Source organism: Caloenas nicobarica, chromosome 1 (genome assembly GCF_036013445.1).
Source record: "Caloenas nicobarica isolate bCalNic1 chromosome 1, bCalNic1.hap1, whole genome shotgun sequence".
Taxonomy (NCBI): domain Eukaryota; kingdom Metazoa; phylum Chordata; class Aves; order Columbiformes; family Columbidae; genus Caloenas; species Caloenas nicobarica.
In genome coordinates, this window is record NC_088245.1 from 13,071,248 (window position 1) to 13,091,074 (window position 19,827).

At 38.5% G+C, this 19,827-nt stretch overlaps 1 protein-coding gene across 5 annotated transcripts in view; it reads left to right on the forward strand.

Annotated features, from left to right (window-relative positions):
• MAGI2 (membrane associated guanylate kinase, WW and PDZ domain containing 2) overlaps positions 1-19,827 on the forward strand; it is a 758,699-nt gene that overhangs the window by 449,737 nt on the left and 289,135 nt on the right. For all 5 annotated transcript variants that reach the window (XM_065629412.1, XM_065629428.1, XM_065629445.1 and 2 more), the window contains exon 3: positions 7,233-7,352. In XM_065629412.1, coding sequence (XP_065485484.1) covers positions 7,233-7,352 — 120 coding nt within the window. The remainder of the gene's footprint in view (positions 1-7,232; positions 7,353-19,827) is intronic.

Genomic DNA, 19,827 nt, shown 5'->3' on the forward strand with positions numbered 1-19,827 from the left:
TATATCGGCTGCAGGACCTTGCTGGTGCTGCGCGTCCCAAATTTGCATACCGGCCCTTCGAATCATCCCCCTCTCTTCTACAGTAAATAGTATTCCTATTATTGACTGCAGTTCATCCCACGTATAGATATTGGGCCCCAAGAATTGGTCAACTCACTCTGCCACCCCTAATGGGTCCTCTAACAAGCTTCCCATTTCTTTTTTAAAGTCCCTGACATCTCCGGAATTAAGGGGAACTGCCACGTATCCCATTCCAGCCTGTGGTCCTCCCATCGCGATTTCTTGCAGCGGGTAAAGCTGACTTTGTGATTGTTTTACTTTACTACGGGTGATTGGTCCTGTGGGTTGATTATCTCCTGAACTTTCTAGGATCGGTGCTGAAGGGGGTATATCGGGAACTGGTACGAGAGGTGGTGGTGGCGGCACATAAGGTGGAGGTGTTATTGGAATCTCCACTTGCCGCCTTTCTTTCTTTTTCTCTTTTTGGCGGTCATACACTTCACCCCCCTTTTCTTTTAACAGATATAAGTTAGTCCTAGTTTCTGATCTTATCCATAGTAGTGCATATTCGCTTTCTTCCTGGCTGAATGGTTCTTTTGAATTAACATAAATGTTCAGGGCCTGACAAACCCAGTCTTCAAATGACCCAAAAACTGGCCAATAAAGATGATCTCTGTGAATCTCCTTACCACCCCAAACTTCCATACAATAATATATCACTTTTGTTTTGTTCTTACCCTGCCTAGAAGGGTAATCTTCCCAATGCTTAATCATTAATCCTAACAGACTATCTGGGGGAATCGAGGGCAGCTTTCCCTGTGGCTCCCCCGCCATGGAAACAGAAGGCCTGCTCTTCTTCTGTCCCATCCTCTGAGATACCCTCACACACACACACAAACGCTCCCCTCGTTCGTGCCTCGCTCCCTCGCGGGCTAGAGAACTGCACTACTGGAGGGTCCGCACTCGCTTCGTCCGCAATTGGACGTCTCAGTCTCTGTATCTCAGGAATCCCAGCCCCGAGTGGATAACCGGCCTATACTCACGCTTCCTGCGTCTTCACTCGGGTCTTCGTGGACAAAGTTTACGGGACGTCCTTCATTAATGAGACTACCGCTCATTAATGAAATTACCGGTCTTTGCTTATTGCAAATTTGAAGTGTTCATCGGTAAAGGATTCAGTGGAAGGCTCCTGCAAGGGCCGCTTAGAAGGAAAAGTGGGGCGCCCCCCTCATAGGAGTTGCCACTAGAAATTCCTTTATCCGAGTCACGGCACCAAATTGTAATAAATTTCGACTCCAATTAACTTAAACAATTAAGGTTTTATTGCCAAATAGAAGCAGGCTGCAATAAGCAAAGACAGCGCTGGGCGGCCCCACTTAATAGTGGCAGTGGCGCGCAACACGGGGCAGGTTCTTTCAGTTTTTATACTGTTACCCCTGAAAAAAAATTTTCCAGAATCTAGGATTGCTTCCTTTTGCTTCTGCATTTTTATAGGCATGCATCAGAGGCATTGCTGGTATCACACACTTAGAAAGTGGAAAAAACTTCCTCTTCATGACCCTTGCCAAGAAGGGGCTTGTGGCATTGTGTTTTATGTTGTTGTTATGAGAAGTGTTATAAACACTTAAGAGCTTCCTGCATTGTAGTACATCTAAAATCACTTTAGTTGCAAATGATGTTTATTATTCTCTTCAGCAGGGAATTCAGTAGATCAAGATGAATGTGGCGTTCCTCTGCTTAATGCAGTTAGTAATTTGACAAGATAGGTATAATTTCCCATACATTTCAGTTCCTCACAGTAACAGTGTCCCAGAGTAATTTGGCAAACAAACAAAAGAGCTAATTAAACATTGTTGAATTTTTCCAAGGCAAAGTGTATACAAGGTCATACCAAGGGCTTGGCTGAAGTTTATTAAAGATTAGCAGTCTGTTTCTGCAGGAGGGATCCCTCCAGCTACTGTGGTGTACGACAGCCTGGCACACCGCTTTGCACAACAAGCTGTTGTACAATGCAGAATCACAGAACAAATTTTCAGTAGAATGTCTAATAAAAGGACTTTATATAAAAAAGATCTTCTTATGTTTCATTGTCTTTGGAACAAATAAGCACAATAAGGCCCTATTTTCTTCCATTCATTTGCAAAATGAATCTAGGAGTGGTTATTATGCAAAAAGGGCTAGGTATTTACTGTGTCTTTCATTCACACTGTAAATTCTTGTGACAAAGACACACCTTTGCTTTTGTGTTTGTCTCATGCAATAGGAACCAATCTGGGAATCCAAATGCAAATGAACTAAATAACAGTGAAGTTGTTTGGGGAGCAAAGAGATGTGCCATGTTTGCCCTTAACTTGCAATTAAAAAATGTAATAATGTGAATATTTAAAATATGCCTATAAGCTCGGAGCATTGAAACCTGTGCACAAAGTCTGTGAGTAGGTATCAGACCTGCAGGGACTAAGGCCTTTACTTCTGCTCTCCTCCTGATCATCATACAGAGTGTAGAGGAACACTACTCATGTGATATTATCCTTGTAATGCTGCCAGAGACTGTAAAACACAAATTATTTACTGGGCAAGGTTGAAGTGTTCTTGGAAATGTGTCTGTGATATTGAGCAGAGAACACCTTTCTAAGTCTTTCCCGTCATAGTTCTGGGGTTTTTAACTAATATTCATATTCCTACACTGACACGTAAATAAATTTGCCTCTTTTTCTATCATGCATAACTACATGGAGTTAGCAATAAAGGAAATATTGAGAGAGCATCTTTCCTGCACTTGAAAGTAGCAGAGCTGGATAGAGGCTGTGAAGAGTCAGCGCTTCTAAGAAGTGGAAATCTTTTCAAAGTCAAACTGAGCGCCATGTTCCCAAATAAGCACTATTGTGTTATAATTATACACTTGGATGCTGAGGTTAAGAAAGAGACATAAATTCCTAGTTGTTCTCCTACCTATACAAACTGATGTGGAGCTTTCCAACCCTGGAGTTCTTCCAGAGTTAATAATTCCATAGTTTTTTACTAATAATGGGAATCTGGACTGAACACTACATGAACTGATCATTTTTCCAATCTGCACTAGCAGTGAACATAAATCTTCCATATTAGAGGTTATTTATTGTTCCCTAAGCTCATACAAGCAGTATTTCAAAAATAGTTTATTGCTATTAAATTAACACACGCCTTTTCTCATTCATTGTGAAGATTTCTTAGGTGTCTAAATGTATACTCTCAGGTGCCTTTTACTCAGTTAAAAGAAAAACGTTCTTTCAAAGGCTGTTTTTGTAAACAGCACTTAATTCCTCTCCAGAAACATAGCAACATCATATAACCTAACATTGAGCATGGAAAGCCTGCACTGAAGTAAGTTATATCAAAGAAAGTCAGTATCAGTCCAGATCAATCTGCTGTAGTTTCTAAGGTACCTGCACATTGCATGACAGCGCTCACTTGTATGGGTCGGTCATGGTTACTTACAAGCTACTCCTTGTGTTTCTTCTGTTCAATAGCAACAATAGATTGCATTTGTCATAAATATGCATAGTGCAGATATCCTTTGTTGGTTTTGATCCTGCAAGATCTAAAAGTATAATGTTCTTTCATTATTGAATTCAAAGATTATTTTTTCATGTTACCATGGTAACAAAATGGTAACTGGGTTCCTATTTTCATTTTACATTAATAAAAGGCTAACTGTTGTAAGCAGTAGCAAGTGTGCCCTATTAAGCCTTGATGCTGTAAAGCAGGAGGCATGTTTCTGTAAAAATATGATGCTTGGAATTAATCCTTTGTTCTAAGTCTTGAATCACTATAGCTTTATGGGCTGCTTATCTGTCTATATGAATGTAGCTAAAGACAAAATCTATTAAGAAGAGTAATTCTACATTTGTTTAAAAGCAAGGAAAAAGAAAAATTGCCTATGGTCTAAAAGATTCCTATATATAGACCTTGATGTTCAGCTCTTGATGAGTGCTTAAGATTCTCCAGTAACTGCCTCCAAGTCTGTTAACCTGCACATTGCAAACTCTATGGTGCTTACAGAAAGGTATAAAGGACAGCAACTCAGTTCCTCCAGGGTGAAAGAGTAAAAGAAGCAATAACTATTGATTATTCCATTAGCCAGGGGATTGCATTAACCATTTTTAAGGTCTCAGGTCCTCCAGGCTGAAGAATTAAGAACAGATGCAGGAGGGAAATGGGACTCAGTAAGATTTTATCGAGGGCAATGAAGTTCCAGTGGGGATGAAAACTGCTGTACCTGGGGTAAGAGTCGCCCTGAATATGTGCAACTAGTGATCATGCTTTGCTCTTTTCTCCATTTTTCGAAGGAAGTGAGTAGTTGATATCTTACAGGTGTACAACTCTCAGTACACAATACAATGCAGAGCTCTTGGAGCAGACTCCCTAGGTATTATATGAAAAGAGAGTGGAACTTTCCACGTTACCATCTGTATTATCTTCCAGCATTGTAGGACAGACATAGCAGGCATAGGTAGAGATGGCAAGAAATTTTCTAGAAAATCCGCTTTTCCTTAACAATGTTAATTTATGTAATTTACCCATTTCAATTCAACTTAATGAGAAAGAATTCCTCATTTCTGTGCTGGGATATCTAGTGAAACCATGGGGTGCAAGACAAATGGACAAAGGAAAATGTGCCGTAAAAGTACCAGTAGCTATTTAGTTACCTAGGAACATCAGTGGGAAACTGAGATTCAGGGAGACTAAATTAAGAAGCTGCTGTATGCAGTAGCACACTGCTGATTCTAAAGTGGAGTTTTGGGTCTTTTGGTTTTGCCACACAAATCCAATAGTTTCATCTTGAAGCAAAATAGGAAATTTGAAATCTTGGAGTGTTAAAGAACAAGATAATTAATGCATCTGCTACTCTAAATACAGGGCATCTTATGATTACCTTACACGTAGGAATAGATGATGATCAATTCAGCTGGAGAACAGACAGGCTAGAGTTAAGCTGTGTGTTAAGGATACAGAATTAGTCTAGAATTAGACCATGCATTTCATTTGAAATAGGGGAAGCAGATTAGACAGAATATTCAATTCGTAGTACAGGGCATATGCAAACATTCTTATAGATGTACCATGTCTGAAAGAACAGGACTAAGTCACATAAGTGCAGAAAGGTTTGGGATGTAGCTTCCAATTTAAGAGAGGGATTCAGAACCTGAAATTTAATCCGTTACACTTTTCAAGGCAAGCTGACAGAAGACAGTGACAAAAGCAGAGAAATATATGGGGATATCTGAGTCTGTTGTTGGACCTCCTATGAGACTTTGAAGTCATTCCTGCTCAATATGACTGTTGAATATAGCAAACTACAGTGTATGAACACAATATCACAGAGTCATTGAAAATTTAGGTTGAGAGGGAGCTCAGTAGGTCACCTAGTCCAACTTTCTACTCAAAGCAGGTCTTACCTCCACATCTTATGCAACTTGTATTTTTGTCCGATTGATAAACTTCTTGTACATAAATTGATAAACTTCTTGGCTACATAAAAAATTATTGAAGAAGCAGTAAATTAGAGGTACCCATCTAATGTGCGAGCTTCTTCTCCATACCATGTCTAGGAACAACATGGCATTGATTTGCCAAAGCTTGCTTGTCCCTTGCGTTTTATGAGGAAGAGATAGTTCCTGTCAATGGACTTTGGGAGTAAACAATTCCTCAGGAGAGAGCATGCAGATCAAACATCTGCTGCCTGTGCTGTTAGCAGAGCTCCCTGGAGCTCAGGGGGTTGCCAGAATCCCTGTGCTTCTGCACAGTTCTCACAAAGGGTTGGAGATCTTCGAGGATGCTGCTGCATCCCCAAGGGTCACATATTCCATGGGGAGTAAATTCAACATATTTATGGACACTCTAAGTGTCTGAATGCTTTAACCATACCATCCCTGAAACACAACAGTAACAATCCTAGTGAACCCATTTCTGCAAATATGAAAGGCAGCTGAACAGCCCTCTGGCTTCCACCATTGATGAGATCTGTATTGACTGTAATGGTTTATACGGATGGCAGAAATGTAGACAACTACTTCTTAATCTCATGGTGAATCTCACACAAAATTATTCAAGAGGTTTAAATGCAGATGTCTGAATAATATACATCAAAAAGTAGATGAAATAGATTTTTTGTTAGCTGCCCTGAAGAGATGTCTGAATCACTATTGCGTAATATGAGAGACATAATACAGTGTTTAAGGTGGTGGATTAATAACTAAGGAAGAGAAAATATCTTCTGCACAATATCATAATATTAAACTTTTGTCCAGGAAGTGAAAGACCTGGTTTCTAGCGATGTCCCGGTGTCAATAGTCTTGAAACCAAACCTTGCGAGTATGATGCAATCACTACAGTATTGATAAAGAGTTGATTAATTAAGATGTTTCAAATACTCTGAAACTGTGGAGGACCTAAGGCTCTCCCATTTCCAAATGGAGTTTTGAGAGGTATTTAGTGGTTTCAGTCAATGTAGGGATAGCCTGACCACAATAAAATCGACCATTAGAAAACTAGGTCAAATTCAGATGCTTCCTGCTAACACCTTGGCTTCTGCTAGCTAAGCCGAGTTGCTTCTCAGCATGTAGGAAATACTGCCTTTTAGCATTTATGGAGTTCTGTAATCCAGAGATGAAAATAAAGGCCATAACTAAATGTAAGCACCTTTGTAGTTTGACAGCATGGTTAGCAGGTGATTTGAATCACTCAGTCCCTTAAGCCTAACCATTTATCAAGTCCGTTTAAGGGATTGAAACAAGCAATGTGAATACAACCCTCACAGATTTGCTTACAGATTTATTGTTTTGTGTACTAAGTAGGTGTTTAAAAGATCATGAAGCAGATTAATTGTGGACAAGACTTTGTTTGAAGCCATAGAAAATACACATCAAAGATTTGTGTTACCTCTGAATGCCTCGTGTCACTGACGGTCTTTCTAGCAACACAAAAAGAAAAGCAGTATGATACATTTTCATTAGTGAGAATAAATTATATGGATTCAAAGAACGTCTGGCATGATCTTAAACACGCATCTTGTATACCTCTGATAGCTTCAACAAATGCAGCTATGGTTTTGAAAGACATCCTCACAAGGAGCATGTGCTATATAATGTGTTGTGTAAATGGTTTACTTTGTGAATTTTCTGAAACTTTAAAAAAGATCAGTCAACATTTAGGTCATGTGCTTGACAGTGTGTCTTTTGTCTTATTAATAGGCACCACAAGGCCACATAAGGAGGGGGAAGTCCCTGGTGTGGACTATATTTTCATCACTGTTGAAGATTTTATGGAATTGGAGAAAAGTGGTGCTCTCTTAGAAAGTGGAACATATGAAGGTAAGCATGCTTTTACTGCTAAATCTGTCTCATGTTTCCACTATGCTTTTTTTCTAGTTTGATGGAATTGCACTGGGACATCCCATTACAAATATGTCATTACTACTGTTATCAGAAGTCTGTGAAGAGCCATGTGGCAATTATAAAAGTATTTTCATATTTAAAAGCTAAATGTAGATGGGTTCATTGTAATTTTAGAATATTGTACTGGCTCAGGGAAAAAGGATAATGCATTGCACTTATAGGAACGAAAAACTAATTCTTTGTGCCAAATACTTGAGGAGATTTCCACAAAACTTCAGCAAACAACTACATTTCTAACATAGGACAAAAAAGAAAAACTAAAACAGAAGTCAGTTGTAAAGCTGACACTTTTCCTTTGCATGTGTGATCCTGCAAATATCAATCTATGTCAGAGGTTAAAACCTCACTATGTAATTAAAACAAGAAGGATTTGCTATGTCAGGTCTTGTGGGCTTTGTAAAGTTATTGAAAAGAACTCATTAATTTTGTAATATGACAGAGGGATAGGAACTGTCCTAATGACTGTATTAGAAAATGTCTGTATATGGGGCAAAGAGCCAGCAGCTTATTGCAGAACAGTATTTCTCAGGAGAACTGATGATTCATTTGATTTTAAACTTATTCAAAATAAAGTGATCCTGAAAGTGAAACTACTATAAACGGAGGGGCAGTTACATAGTAGTGCATTTTAGTAACACCAGAATAATGCTATACTATTTTAAACCAGATGCTTCTTAGAGATACACTAGTAATTAAAGTAACTGAGTAATGGATAGGTCTTTTTACTGTAATCTTCAATCTTGAAAATAAAATGGCAGGAAACACCCTTTATATGAAAAAATTGACCCATACTTATAGGAATATGTGGGTGAGTAGAACCATTTACAAAGAAGCAGCCACACATTTTTACCCTGTAGCAAAAGCAGCAATGAAGACCTTTTTGTCCTGACTTTGTCCCTGTCAAAGAAAGCATCTGAAGACAAATAAGAAGCTATTCATCCCAAAGAAGATCATTAGCTGTGTTATAAATAGCAGGAAAGAAGGTAATTCTTTCTCATCTAATCAGCATGAAGTACCCATTGGAAAGTAAATAAATTTTCATAAAGAGATTTATCAATATAGAAATTGTAACAAAGATTTCCATTAAAGAAGGTCAAATAAAGGAATGTATGTCTTCTTTTCCTTTCCTAGTTTTTTCCCCACTGTCTGATACCTAATGGTAGAAGTTACCTAAACATTACTATTAAGTACAGCACCACCATTTCACATTTATCAGATACTCATTAAAAAACAAGCCTTTCTTGAAGTTCCTTTTTGTTACCTTAAGTGTTTGAAGCTAAAGGAGCTTAAGTGTAGCACACGTCTGTCATTGCTTGACCATGTAATTTCATTAGTTTGTAGCAAGTTTGCAGAGATTGAACTGCTAGGTTAAATTAATTCACAGCGCTCTTCTGTCCCTCGAGGTATTCTGAGAGGTGTCATTTAATACCAGCTACCAGAGCTGAGTGGACAGCAAGGTGAAATATTGGTTTGGGAAGACTGAATAGCTCCTTAAACCGGCTGAGGACCTTGCTGAAGAGAGGTCCAAAGACGTGACTGCAATGTCTGTCATGTCATTCGCTGATCACAGGTGACAAGTTCGCCAGAGCCAGGGAGTCAGAAACTGAAGGCAAAACAAAAGGAGCTCAACATACCAAATTCTGCATAAATCCTCTCTTTGATTCCCAGGTTTCCCAATCACCAGATGTGCATTCCGACAAATAATAGATAATATATTATCTGTCTATGTATTATGGAAAATAATAGGTAACACGTGAGAAAATACACCTTGTTCACAGACACTGTTTCTTATGTTCCCATGCAAGGGCTTTTGGACATGACCGCAGAAAGTTACAGCCCCCACTTCCTGATTAATTCCTCGTGACTGTGGTACCTTCCTGGGGGAAGGATTTTGCTAACCATTCCATCACAAGGTTTTCCTGAGCACATTAAGTCTGCAGTGATTAAGTTTACTGGTGACAATTATACCAATCAAAGCAAATAAATTTTCAATTCCCCCTACTAAGAGAAAATGATTTTTGAATCCTTCCATAGATCAAGCAACTTATGTAAGCACACATGTTCCGGCCTCTGACACGAATCAGCCTTCGTTTTAGTGATTCTCAATGTTCATAGATTGGTTTGCAGATTATTGTTTGGTTTTTGTCTCCAATCACCATTCTGTATTTAGTTACATTTCTACATTTAGCTGAGTCGGTCAATGCTGATTGTCTAACCACGGTCACTATGTACAAGTTTGTCTCTACCAGAAAAAAAGTTTTAAATAAGGGAATTCTCATTTAGTTGAGGTAAAAATACAAATTCTGTGTTTGTGTGTTGTTTTTCACCACTTCTTGACTAGAGGGTTGATTCAGTCAATTTACCTTCTACTGTATGAATTCCAAAGAGAATCAGAAATATCCAGGTAAACCAGAGAAGAAGGAGGCCAAGTGGAGATTTACCTGACACTGGGTGTTTATAGTGTTCATTATAGTATTCAGTATTGTTGGAAGGGGGGTTATTTTCTGAGAAAATCAGTGAAAACAATCCAAAACCTTTTGTTCTGGTGCAACAAAATAAGTCATGATTCCAACCTGGACAGGACATAATCTAAAAGTGAAACCAATATGCGTTCTTAGAAAAGTTCTATAATTATTTTTTGCTTTTGAAGCACACATTATTTTTTGAGTTTTAAAATAGATTTTTAAGTTGTAAAAGCTTCAGAATTAAAAATAGGATGCTCTGTGACCTCTTTACTACTTAGGCTTTGAATACACCTTTCTTTGTCTACCACTTTTGTGACAACTGTGAATGACTGTAGTATTCCAAAGTGCTGTAGAAAAGCAACAGTATGTTCATGATAAAAACTCTACAAATTTATTTTCTACAAATTTTGCAAATAAAAAAATATTTCGTTTCACAAGGACCAAATACATTAGTATTTTGACCATTTTTATTTATGGCTTTTTGAGAAACCGCTGGAAAGACCAAGCCATCTTTACACATATCAATTATTTTACATACATAATGGTACATAAACAGTTGCTGCACATTTTGAAGCTCGCCTGTGGTAGAGTTTCATGGCAATTTAGGTGACACTATTCAGTGCAGATTGAGAGAAAGAATACAAGGCTCACTTCCACTCTCACTCAAATTATCAGTCCAAGTCACATTAACTTCAGTGAAATTATCATTGAGTTCTGGATTTGTAATAAAATTTCAGTGAATTCCACCAACTTACTGCTATTACTGCAGGAAGTGTTTGCCTGAAGCACACCAAACTCATTTATTTGGAGGTCTTTGTGTAATAGGTCAGCCAAATCCTAAAAGTTTCACTTTGCTTCTTTTTAGCAGAATTCCAGTTTACTGCAATGATTAAAGGAATTCTGATTTGGCCTAGAATGATAACTTCATTGGAGATAAAACTTATTTCCAGCACTTAGGGTAAGGTAAAATAACCCTAGTTCTGTATCAGAGGAGCAAGTGTTCCGGGGCAGAGAGAAAGCCACCTGCCTCTGCTAAGAAGACTCAAGTGGCACAGGACAACGTGCCCCAGTAAAATAATCTATGTTGCTTTTCCAGTTTCTGAAATGAAGTTAATAGATGGTCTTTGAATTGGCATAATATGTGCAAACCTATAAAACGAGGAATGACAAAGCTGTGATGAACAGACAAACTGTGTGTATGTGTGTGCTGTCTTTTACGACTTCTCCAATGAGAGGGTTGGCTCAGTATATTGTCATCTCTCTGATAAGTCAAAACTTGTATGGAGACTTCACGGATCACTGACTTCAAAGGCTGTTACCATCTCTGTATTAGATCAGCAAAATTTCTTAGCCAGTGCAGCATATCAGTAGACTGAAAATGTACTGGAAATGTATATTGGTTAAGAATGCCAATGTTCATAACCAGAAATGTAAGAGCTTTAATACTATTTCCAAAATCCAGATAGTATTAATAATGTAAGAGTGTAAGAGTAATGCATGCAATGTGTAGACTTGCCTTTTAAAAGTAACATATGCAGTTGCAGTACCAGAAATAACAAGAATCGTCCCGTGTATAAAGAAAAAGAAACATATTTGTTGATAATCCATAAGGACATAAATGCATTTCAAATACACAAAAGAAAGAGGGATTTTAGTGACGTGGAACTCTATAAGAAATGCAGACATAAAAAAGCTTGTTCATAACTGTTAAAGATGAAGCAAAATTATGAAAATCTGTGAATTCAACAAGTATACCTATGAATAATACACTAAATAGAACTCTCTTTTTTCTATCAAATTTTTGTTTGCCTCAGAAATGCACCATAACAGTTATTTTATGAAAGACATCTGATTTACTATTAATGTAAGAATAGTCCTTAATTTTATCCCATGAAAAACAATCATTTTAGTTATTGTGCCGTTAATTTTGTCAAAAGTCCACTTTTTAGCGTTTGCCTGTTTGGAATTATCTCAAATTCACTCACTGTTTAAAATTCAAAGCTCACACAAGCTATTTAATGACTTACGTGATCATGGATTTCCCTTGGACTCACTGAAGTCTGTGGTAAAATTCCAGCTGGCTTAAATGGAGACAGAATTTCATCCATTCTCTTTTTTACTGACAGAGTGTTATTTGGCAGAAGGCTGAATGTTAGCTGGAATTTCGTTATTATTCCAGAACTCCATAATTATTAAATCTTTTTTAAAAAGGTTGAATACATCCCACTGGTAAAACTTCAGTGTTCTCTGTTACTTGGTTATTTGAGGACACAAAACTTACAGTTGTTTTAAGAACAGCTTTAACAGGTGAGCTTACACTGTTCTGTCACTGCTATGATGAGCTCCCATGGGAAAGTGAATGTGGGTTGAAGCTGAGGTCTTGCTGGTGACTCTTCCCACACACCAGCACATAAGCAACACCGGGAGGTGCTCTGATTCCATTCACCTGCAGACAGTCCTTATACCAAATAAGACATTAAGTTTTGCATAGGTTTTCATTCCGTCTCTCAAACCAAATTTAGCCTAAAACCTTCTAAATGACCTAAACCCTTCTGTTCAGCTAATGCATTTTCAATTAACGATTCATTTTACTCTCTGTAAATTTAAAATGTGAGCTAAGGGCTGCTCCACATAGGCAAAGGAGTTTTTAAACTACTGCATTGTGGTAACAATGGTTTTATAAAAGGCAGTGTTTCATTCCAGTAGTTTTTATTCCATTTTTCCATGTAAAAAATTGTAAGGAATTCAAAACTCTTCCTGCTTACTGTATGGAGCATTCCCTTATGAGTAGGACTGAAGACTCTACAGCAGAGGGATACAAAGGAAATGAATAAAAATAAATATAATAAAATACTACCCTCCTAAGACCTAAACACAGTAGTCAATGAAAGGTTCCAATTTAAAATGGAAAAGGGATCGTGAGGGTAGATGTATATAGATAAAACTAGAAGTAGTCTTTCAAAAGCCATGTCTTTTGACAGTAGAAATGTTTTCAAGGGCATAGACAAATGAAATGAGGTACTTTATAGTAAAGATCACATTCCTGTTGAAAGTGCCTCTTGAAGTGGTAGATCCCATATCAATACAATGTCGATTTCTCACCACTGTATTCAGAGAACATGGAAATGTGGATATGTTAACATTTAGGTTAAAAAATATGAGAAGAAATCTTAAACATAGTCAGTGACTTCATTATCCAATTGAGTTCTTCTACCTGTTCTATATTAGTAAGATTTTATGGGCTTTGTTTTGTTTCCCTCCTTACCCTTGGGGCAGAGGAGGAAATTGAATCTCATTAAATATGTAGTGCAAAGAACTAATGATTTTTTTTCTTAAAAAATAAAGTGGGAAGCATAGGTCTCAAAAAGGTAAATGCTCAGAAGCTCAAAAATGTAGTGCCAGTGGATATATCATCATGTATAAGGAATCTTGTCAACATATGTTAATGCATTTTAAGGCATAAAACATCACATTTACTTCTTTTTTTGAAGTTTATTTAAGTATTCTATCATTTTCTCAGGGAAGTAATAAGTCAGGAATCAAAATTTAATAAATATTATTTCCTTTTTGTATGATAAAAGCTGCTTTTTAAAAATTATACTATTTCAATATCAAGGGCAACTTTCATAACTTTTACAGTGCCTTTTTAAAATTTGTGAAATATAGGATTTGTGCAACGGAGTGTATCCTTCACCTCTGTTCTGAATTGGAGGCTGTATAAATGCTCATTATTTTAATAACTGGTATTCCTGCAAGGCTTGTGGTTAGAGGGTTCTCTCCCCCATGTGGGTCCTGCAGCAGGTCACCATCCTCCATAGCAGACTGGTGACACTTCAACCAGGCTGCTGGCTGGGGAAAGCTTACAGATACCCGAGGCTGCAAGCCATATCAATAGACAAATTCTATTCTTTCAGAAATATTGAAAGTATGCTCAGTTTTGGCCTACTGTGAGGATGCAAGCAATAAGAAAAGATGTCATCCAGATGTTCGTCATAATGTAGGATGAAAAAGTGGCACCTGGGCCATGTGTGTCAGTATAGGTCAAACCCACTCCCACAGGCGTCCAGGAAACAGTAGGTTATGTGACTATATTTTATGCATGAAATTAGAAGAATGGGACTGTTATTCCTTTAAACAAACAGCACCATGATGCAAAAGCATGATGGCTCCTTCATCCTGTGCACTTCCAGAGAAACTGGAGATTGACAGCTTCTCCATGGTTTCTAACAGGGTTCAGCTGAAAGAAACCCAACAACCATTGACATTGTCTCTGTTTCCACAAGCATCTTTCTGGTCATATCCCCCACCCAGTAGATGGTTGTACCAAGCATGGCCATGGATGGACGTGATCTGTGCATGGGCTGAGTGGGCTGATTGGGATGCACCTGACTGAGCTCTGTGCAGTCAGGTGCCAGACTGAACTCTCTGCCTGGCCTGTCGAGACAGCTCTGCTGCCTGAGTAGGGGCTGCTAGGTGACCAGAACAGTGTTCCTGACCATCCCAGGGTGCAGCTGGTGCTGTCCCTGAGTCAAAGTACAGTGCTTCTCTCAGTCAGTTGTGTCATGCACAAGGTCAGAGACCAGGCACTGTCCCATTTGGTGTGGTAGAACCCATAACTCTGCTGGCTGGTACTGAGTAGCTCAGCAGGAGTGTGCATGGAAATTCCATTCATCTAATTTGTATTCTCTTGAGATTCTGTGGCTACCACAAGCAGCAACTTGTTGCCAGGTCAGGGGTCCTTTAAATTACATCAGCTGGCAATTTACCTAAGAAAATCAGATGGATGTGTGTTCACCAGTCACGCAGTACTTTTATTTGCTCATGTGTGTTGCCAGGACGTAGAGCCAGACCAGGCGCCACAGAGCATCTATAATATGGGTCTGTGTGCTCCACAAACCCTTTCTGCTCAAACAGGCTTGCTGAAACAACTGTCAATGTACTTTATTTTGTGTCAAAACCAAGAGGATCTTTGCTGCAGAGAAATCATGAAATGACCTTTGCCTTCATGCTTTTTTCTGAGCTGGGTTGACCGTGCGTCAGCTCAGCCCAAGACCTGTCCTATTCTTTACAATTCCATGCAATCACTACCAGAAAGGTATTAACAAACCGAAGTGTCCAGACAAAAGTAATGCAAATTAATGGGAGAGCTGTAGGGAATAAATTTAGAGAACTTATCAGACAGAGCTTTGTTGAGTAATGACTGAGAAGCTCAGAGAATTTAAAATGTGTGAACCCAATGTATGAATAATTTAAAGTTGGTCAAATAAGTAACCAGTGCCGATGTGATGAATCTGGAAAAGATGAACATTTGGATTTAATATTGGGAACAAATTTTCTCATACTAATGTGGTTTAAATGTTAGAATGACCTCCAGAGGTGGAAATCCAAGTTTAATCTCTTAGGAAGTTTAAAAGTAGCTATTAGTAGAAATATTCCTGCAGTAGTAGAGGGATTAATTAAAGACTGTAGTATAGTATTGTCTGCTTCAGTATAGTATTTATTAATTCTGTGTCCGTGACACATTAGGTTTTGACTGTGGGGCTTTTTTATAAAACAGATCACAACCAGTGCATATGCATGTTTCAGATACATTTGTAACTGAGCTTTGGCCGCTATATAGATTGTGCTGGTTTTGTTTAAATGCAGGCTATATTAGAAAAACATTGTCAAACCCTGTACAGCCTGAGCTATCAGGCCATTACGCTGTTAGGCACATTTATTTGTAGCTATTACAAAACACAATAAAGAATTTAACATCTCAAATTACAAATCATAATGACGTGTCATTGCTCTGGAGAAATGTTTAGCTACATTGCTCAGTTACACAGATATCCTTTTTTTAATACATTACTAGAAAGACACAATGTTTGTTATATTATCTCCAGTTTACATGCAATTATCATGTTATTTTGTCTGTATGAAGTTCCTCTGGATTTTATATCCTCTTGGATACTAGACATTCGTGTTGGTTATATTCCTCTTTATTCAGCTTCAGATGAGAAACCATCACCTTCTTGTAGCAAATAGTGTTCTGCTAAATACCATAAACAGCAATCCAAAAAGTGTTTGGAAGGTTCTGCCTAAAATACATGGAGAAATCGCCATTGCCAGACGTCTTTTCATTTTGTCAATCTCAGAATTTTCCAAAAATATTAAAGCAGTTTCATTTTCTAAAGACAAGCTTCCATGATACCTTCCTATTAACATCTTGTCAGGCATTGGAACAGGCTGCCCAGGGAAGTGGTTGAGTCACCATCCCTGGAGATGTTTAAAAGACATGTAGACAGAGTTCTTAGGGACATCGTTTAGAGGTGGACTTGGCAGTGCTAGGTTAATGGTTGGACTTGATGATCTTAAAAGTCTTTTGCAACCAAAACAATTCTATGATCTTCCTATGAATCAAATGATTTTTTTTTTCTGAGTATGTTCCCTAAATCTCTCTTGACTTTCTTGAAAATAGTTTTAACAACTGCCTTCTCTAGTCTTTGCTCCCTTAATCACCACAGCTTTTCAAACATGATTGAGAATGGTCCCAAAATAACATTAAACCAGCTTCGCAGCACCTTCAGATGCATCCTATCCAGTCCTATGGACTTACATATGTCCAGATGACCTAATTAGTACCTAATTTGGTCCTTCTGTACTGTGAGCAGTACCTGTCTTTTTTACTACTACGACTACTACTACTAAGCAAGACCTGATAGACCTGGGAGCGAGCAGCAGAATTTGCCGGTAAAGGCTGAGGGAGTGAAGACATTGAGTCTTTTGCTGAGTTGTCCTTTTCCATGCTGTCCCTCATTTGGTCACCTACCACATTGGGCACCAGGCCCACATTCTCCCCGATCTTCCTTTTGGTGCTGTTGTGGCTGTAGAAACTTTTCCTGTTGCCCTTGATGTCTTTCAGCAATTTCAACTCTAGCTCTTCTTTGGCCTTCCTAATTCTACCCCATGTACCTGGGAAACATTTTGCTGTTTCTCCTTGGTTGCCCATCATTGCTTCTGCCTTCCTGAGACATCTACAGTGATGGAAGCAAATTTGACCCTTAGAGCATTTCCTAGTTTATGCAATGTTCCAGGATAAGCCATGTCTACACTAGCAAGGATTGGATCATATTTTCTGTATTCCTGTTCTTTCAGTAGAAATCGCTTTGCAGCAAGACACAAAAAATTCCTTTATTATGGCCTTGGGAGGAGTGGTGGGGTTTGAAATCTCACTTTGATTACTTTGTTTCAACAGCAAGGTATTGCAGGACTTTGCAGTACCACACGCAGCCCTGGCCACGGCTGCTCTGGTGGACTACGGACGGGTGAACAAAAGTGTGCATCTCGCTGCCTGCTGGCACAAATCAAGGCAATGGGCTGCTTCTTGGCAGGATGACCTTAAAATAATGAAGGACACTGAGAGAAGCAGGTTGTGCCAAGTGTGGAACAATGCAGTGTAAGTGTGGGAAGAGGGCCTGGATTTGTATGGTTAATTGAAAAGAAGGATTCAGCTACTGATAACAGCTTTTTCTGCAATAGAGTTACATTACTTCCCAAGTGAGCTAATTAAAACAAGATAAAAGACCAACAAAACCCAAGCACTAAAATAAGTGTTTGTGTTTCAAAGCAAGGCAGTTTCTGATTAAAAACAAAACCAAAAACTGTAAAGTTACAAAAAACAAACTAACAAAATCTTTCAAGTGTAGGAAAATCCATATATTTGGTTTACGCTGTTTTCAAAAAATAATTCCTTTCTGTTCTGCCTTGTGTGAATGAAAGACTAAATAGATCTACAGGGTTTTTTTGGCCAATGGAAGGCTCCTCTTGCATTTCCAGTAAAAGTAATGGAAATAAAATCAGAAATCAAGGTCAAATATGCTGGTAAAGAATGAAACATAGTAGCCCAGTTGATGACCTACATACAGAGTTATTTTATGCCACGCATACAGAAAAAAATAGCCAGGAATATAGAATAAGCTTTAAAAGATCCTACTGATGCAGAAGAAATCTACACTAGCCTAAGGAAAACACAATATATTCAGTGCACCAGCACTGAATGTGGTGAGGAGAGGTGCCACAGCATCTGGAAACTGAGTGGCTTTTCAGGATTTAAATTTATCTTTCCAGACTCATTTAAGTGTAAGTCTAAGCTTCTTCAATCGTCACCAGGAAGAGATAGGATGCGACTTAGCCATGACCACGGCATGTTGATATCTGACCTAGTTTAGAGCTTCCTCAAGGCTGCTGAGGATCAGAGGAATGCAAAGAAAAAAAAAAATCTTGCTTTGATCTTTGTTCACCCCCAAATTATGTTACGTACTCCATCACTGAATTCAGGACTCCAGGAGAAAATCTACAATAAAATACATACATATATATATATAGAGAGAGAGAGAGAGAGTGTGTGTGTGTGTCTAAGTTCTTTTGAGTTGCATAATGAGGTGCCTGATAAGAATAATGAATCAAATACCTTTTCTGTCCATGGATAGACACATTTGCAAGGTCTTCCACAGACATTGAGGTTGATTGTAGGGGAATGATACAGTTATTTGTGTTCTGTGCATATGAATGCTCTCCCTTAATAAGTCTAGAAGTTATAGGAGCTTTAAATGAAAGAACCAAACTGATCCAATATCTTGTTGCTATTTTTATTTACATGGTGTCAGAGAGTCTCAGGCATAGACCAGAAACCGTTGGCTGGGTGCTGCAGAAGCAGAGAAAAAAACAGAGAGCCCTTTCCCTTGGGAATTTATGATTGCAGCATGAGATGAAGGACAATAGATGAAAGCAGACACTAGTGAAAGCAGCTGAAAGTCAAGCAGTCAGTCTCCAGGGACCAATGATTGGATTGCTGTCACAGCTGTGCATAGGAACACTTAGAGAAAGATATGAAAGAGGTGAAAAAGAGATAAAGAGGCTATGGGCACAGACAGAAGCACAGGTTCCATCTGAGTATCAGAAAACACATTTTTACTGTGAGAGTGACCAAGCAGTGGCGCAGGTTGCCCAGAGAGGTTGTAGAGTCTCCATCTGGACATGGAGACTCTGTCTGGACATGGTCCTGAGCAACCTGCTCCAGGTGACCCTCCTTGAGCAGGGAAGTTGGATGAGATGACCTCTGGTGGTTCCTTCCACCTTCAACAGTTCTGTGATTCTGTGAAATCATAAACGTGGTGACATTATATTGTGGATATAAATAGTTCTTTCTTAGGGCATGTCAGTAGCAACAGGGAGATACAACGAGATTTTGTAAGAGCTGATGCTAGCAAGAACAAGAAAGGTGAAAGCAAATGCTGAGTTGAGTTAGGAGTTATGCAGGTGGGAAGATGGAGCCAGGATAGAAAATAAGTGAGGAAGGGAGAAGAGGTGGATGCTGTGATTAATAAAATGGTGCTGGTAAATTAGCCAGAAGTGGTGGAATGAGTGTTTAAAAGGTAGGCAAATACAGTGATGATTGCATGGCTCTTACAATGGGGAGTACAGTGTCCCCTCACTCTATGAAGGTGGAAGGTCCCATCTCTGGGAAGATCTGGGCATAGTGTAGCTCACAGCTGCCTTCTTGCCCAGTTTAACAAGAAATATGCTATATTATTTAAACACTTGCAAATGGAGAAGATGAATGGTTTCACAGCTTAAGGCTTTACTAGGAGAGTTAATGCCCATCTGAAAAACTTTAAAGCACAGCTTCTGGTATTTAACAATGTTATCGTCAGCATTTTTAACACATTTTGTTAAGGAGAATTAAATTCAGTTTGGTTCATAATAACCGCAAAAGGAATATTCTAAACCAAGCTAGTTTATTTTTTTTATATTACAGTAGGCTCTCCAGGCTGTTTACTATCACAAAATATCCCATTAACAGTTTTCTATGATGAGGTTTTGAAAGACTTTTATACAGAGACAAGGAGGAAGGTGCAAGTATTTCCTCCTCCCTTGCCCAATAT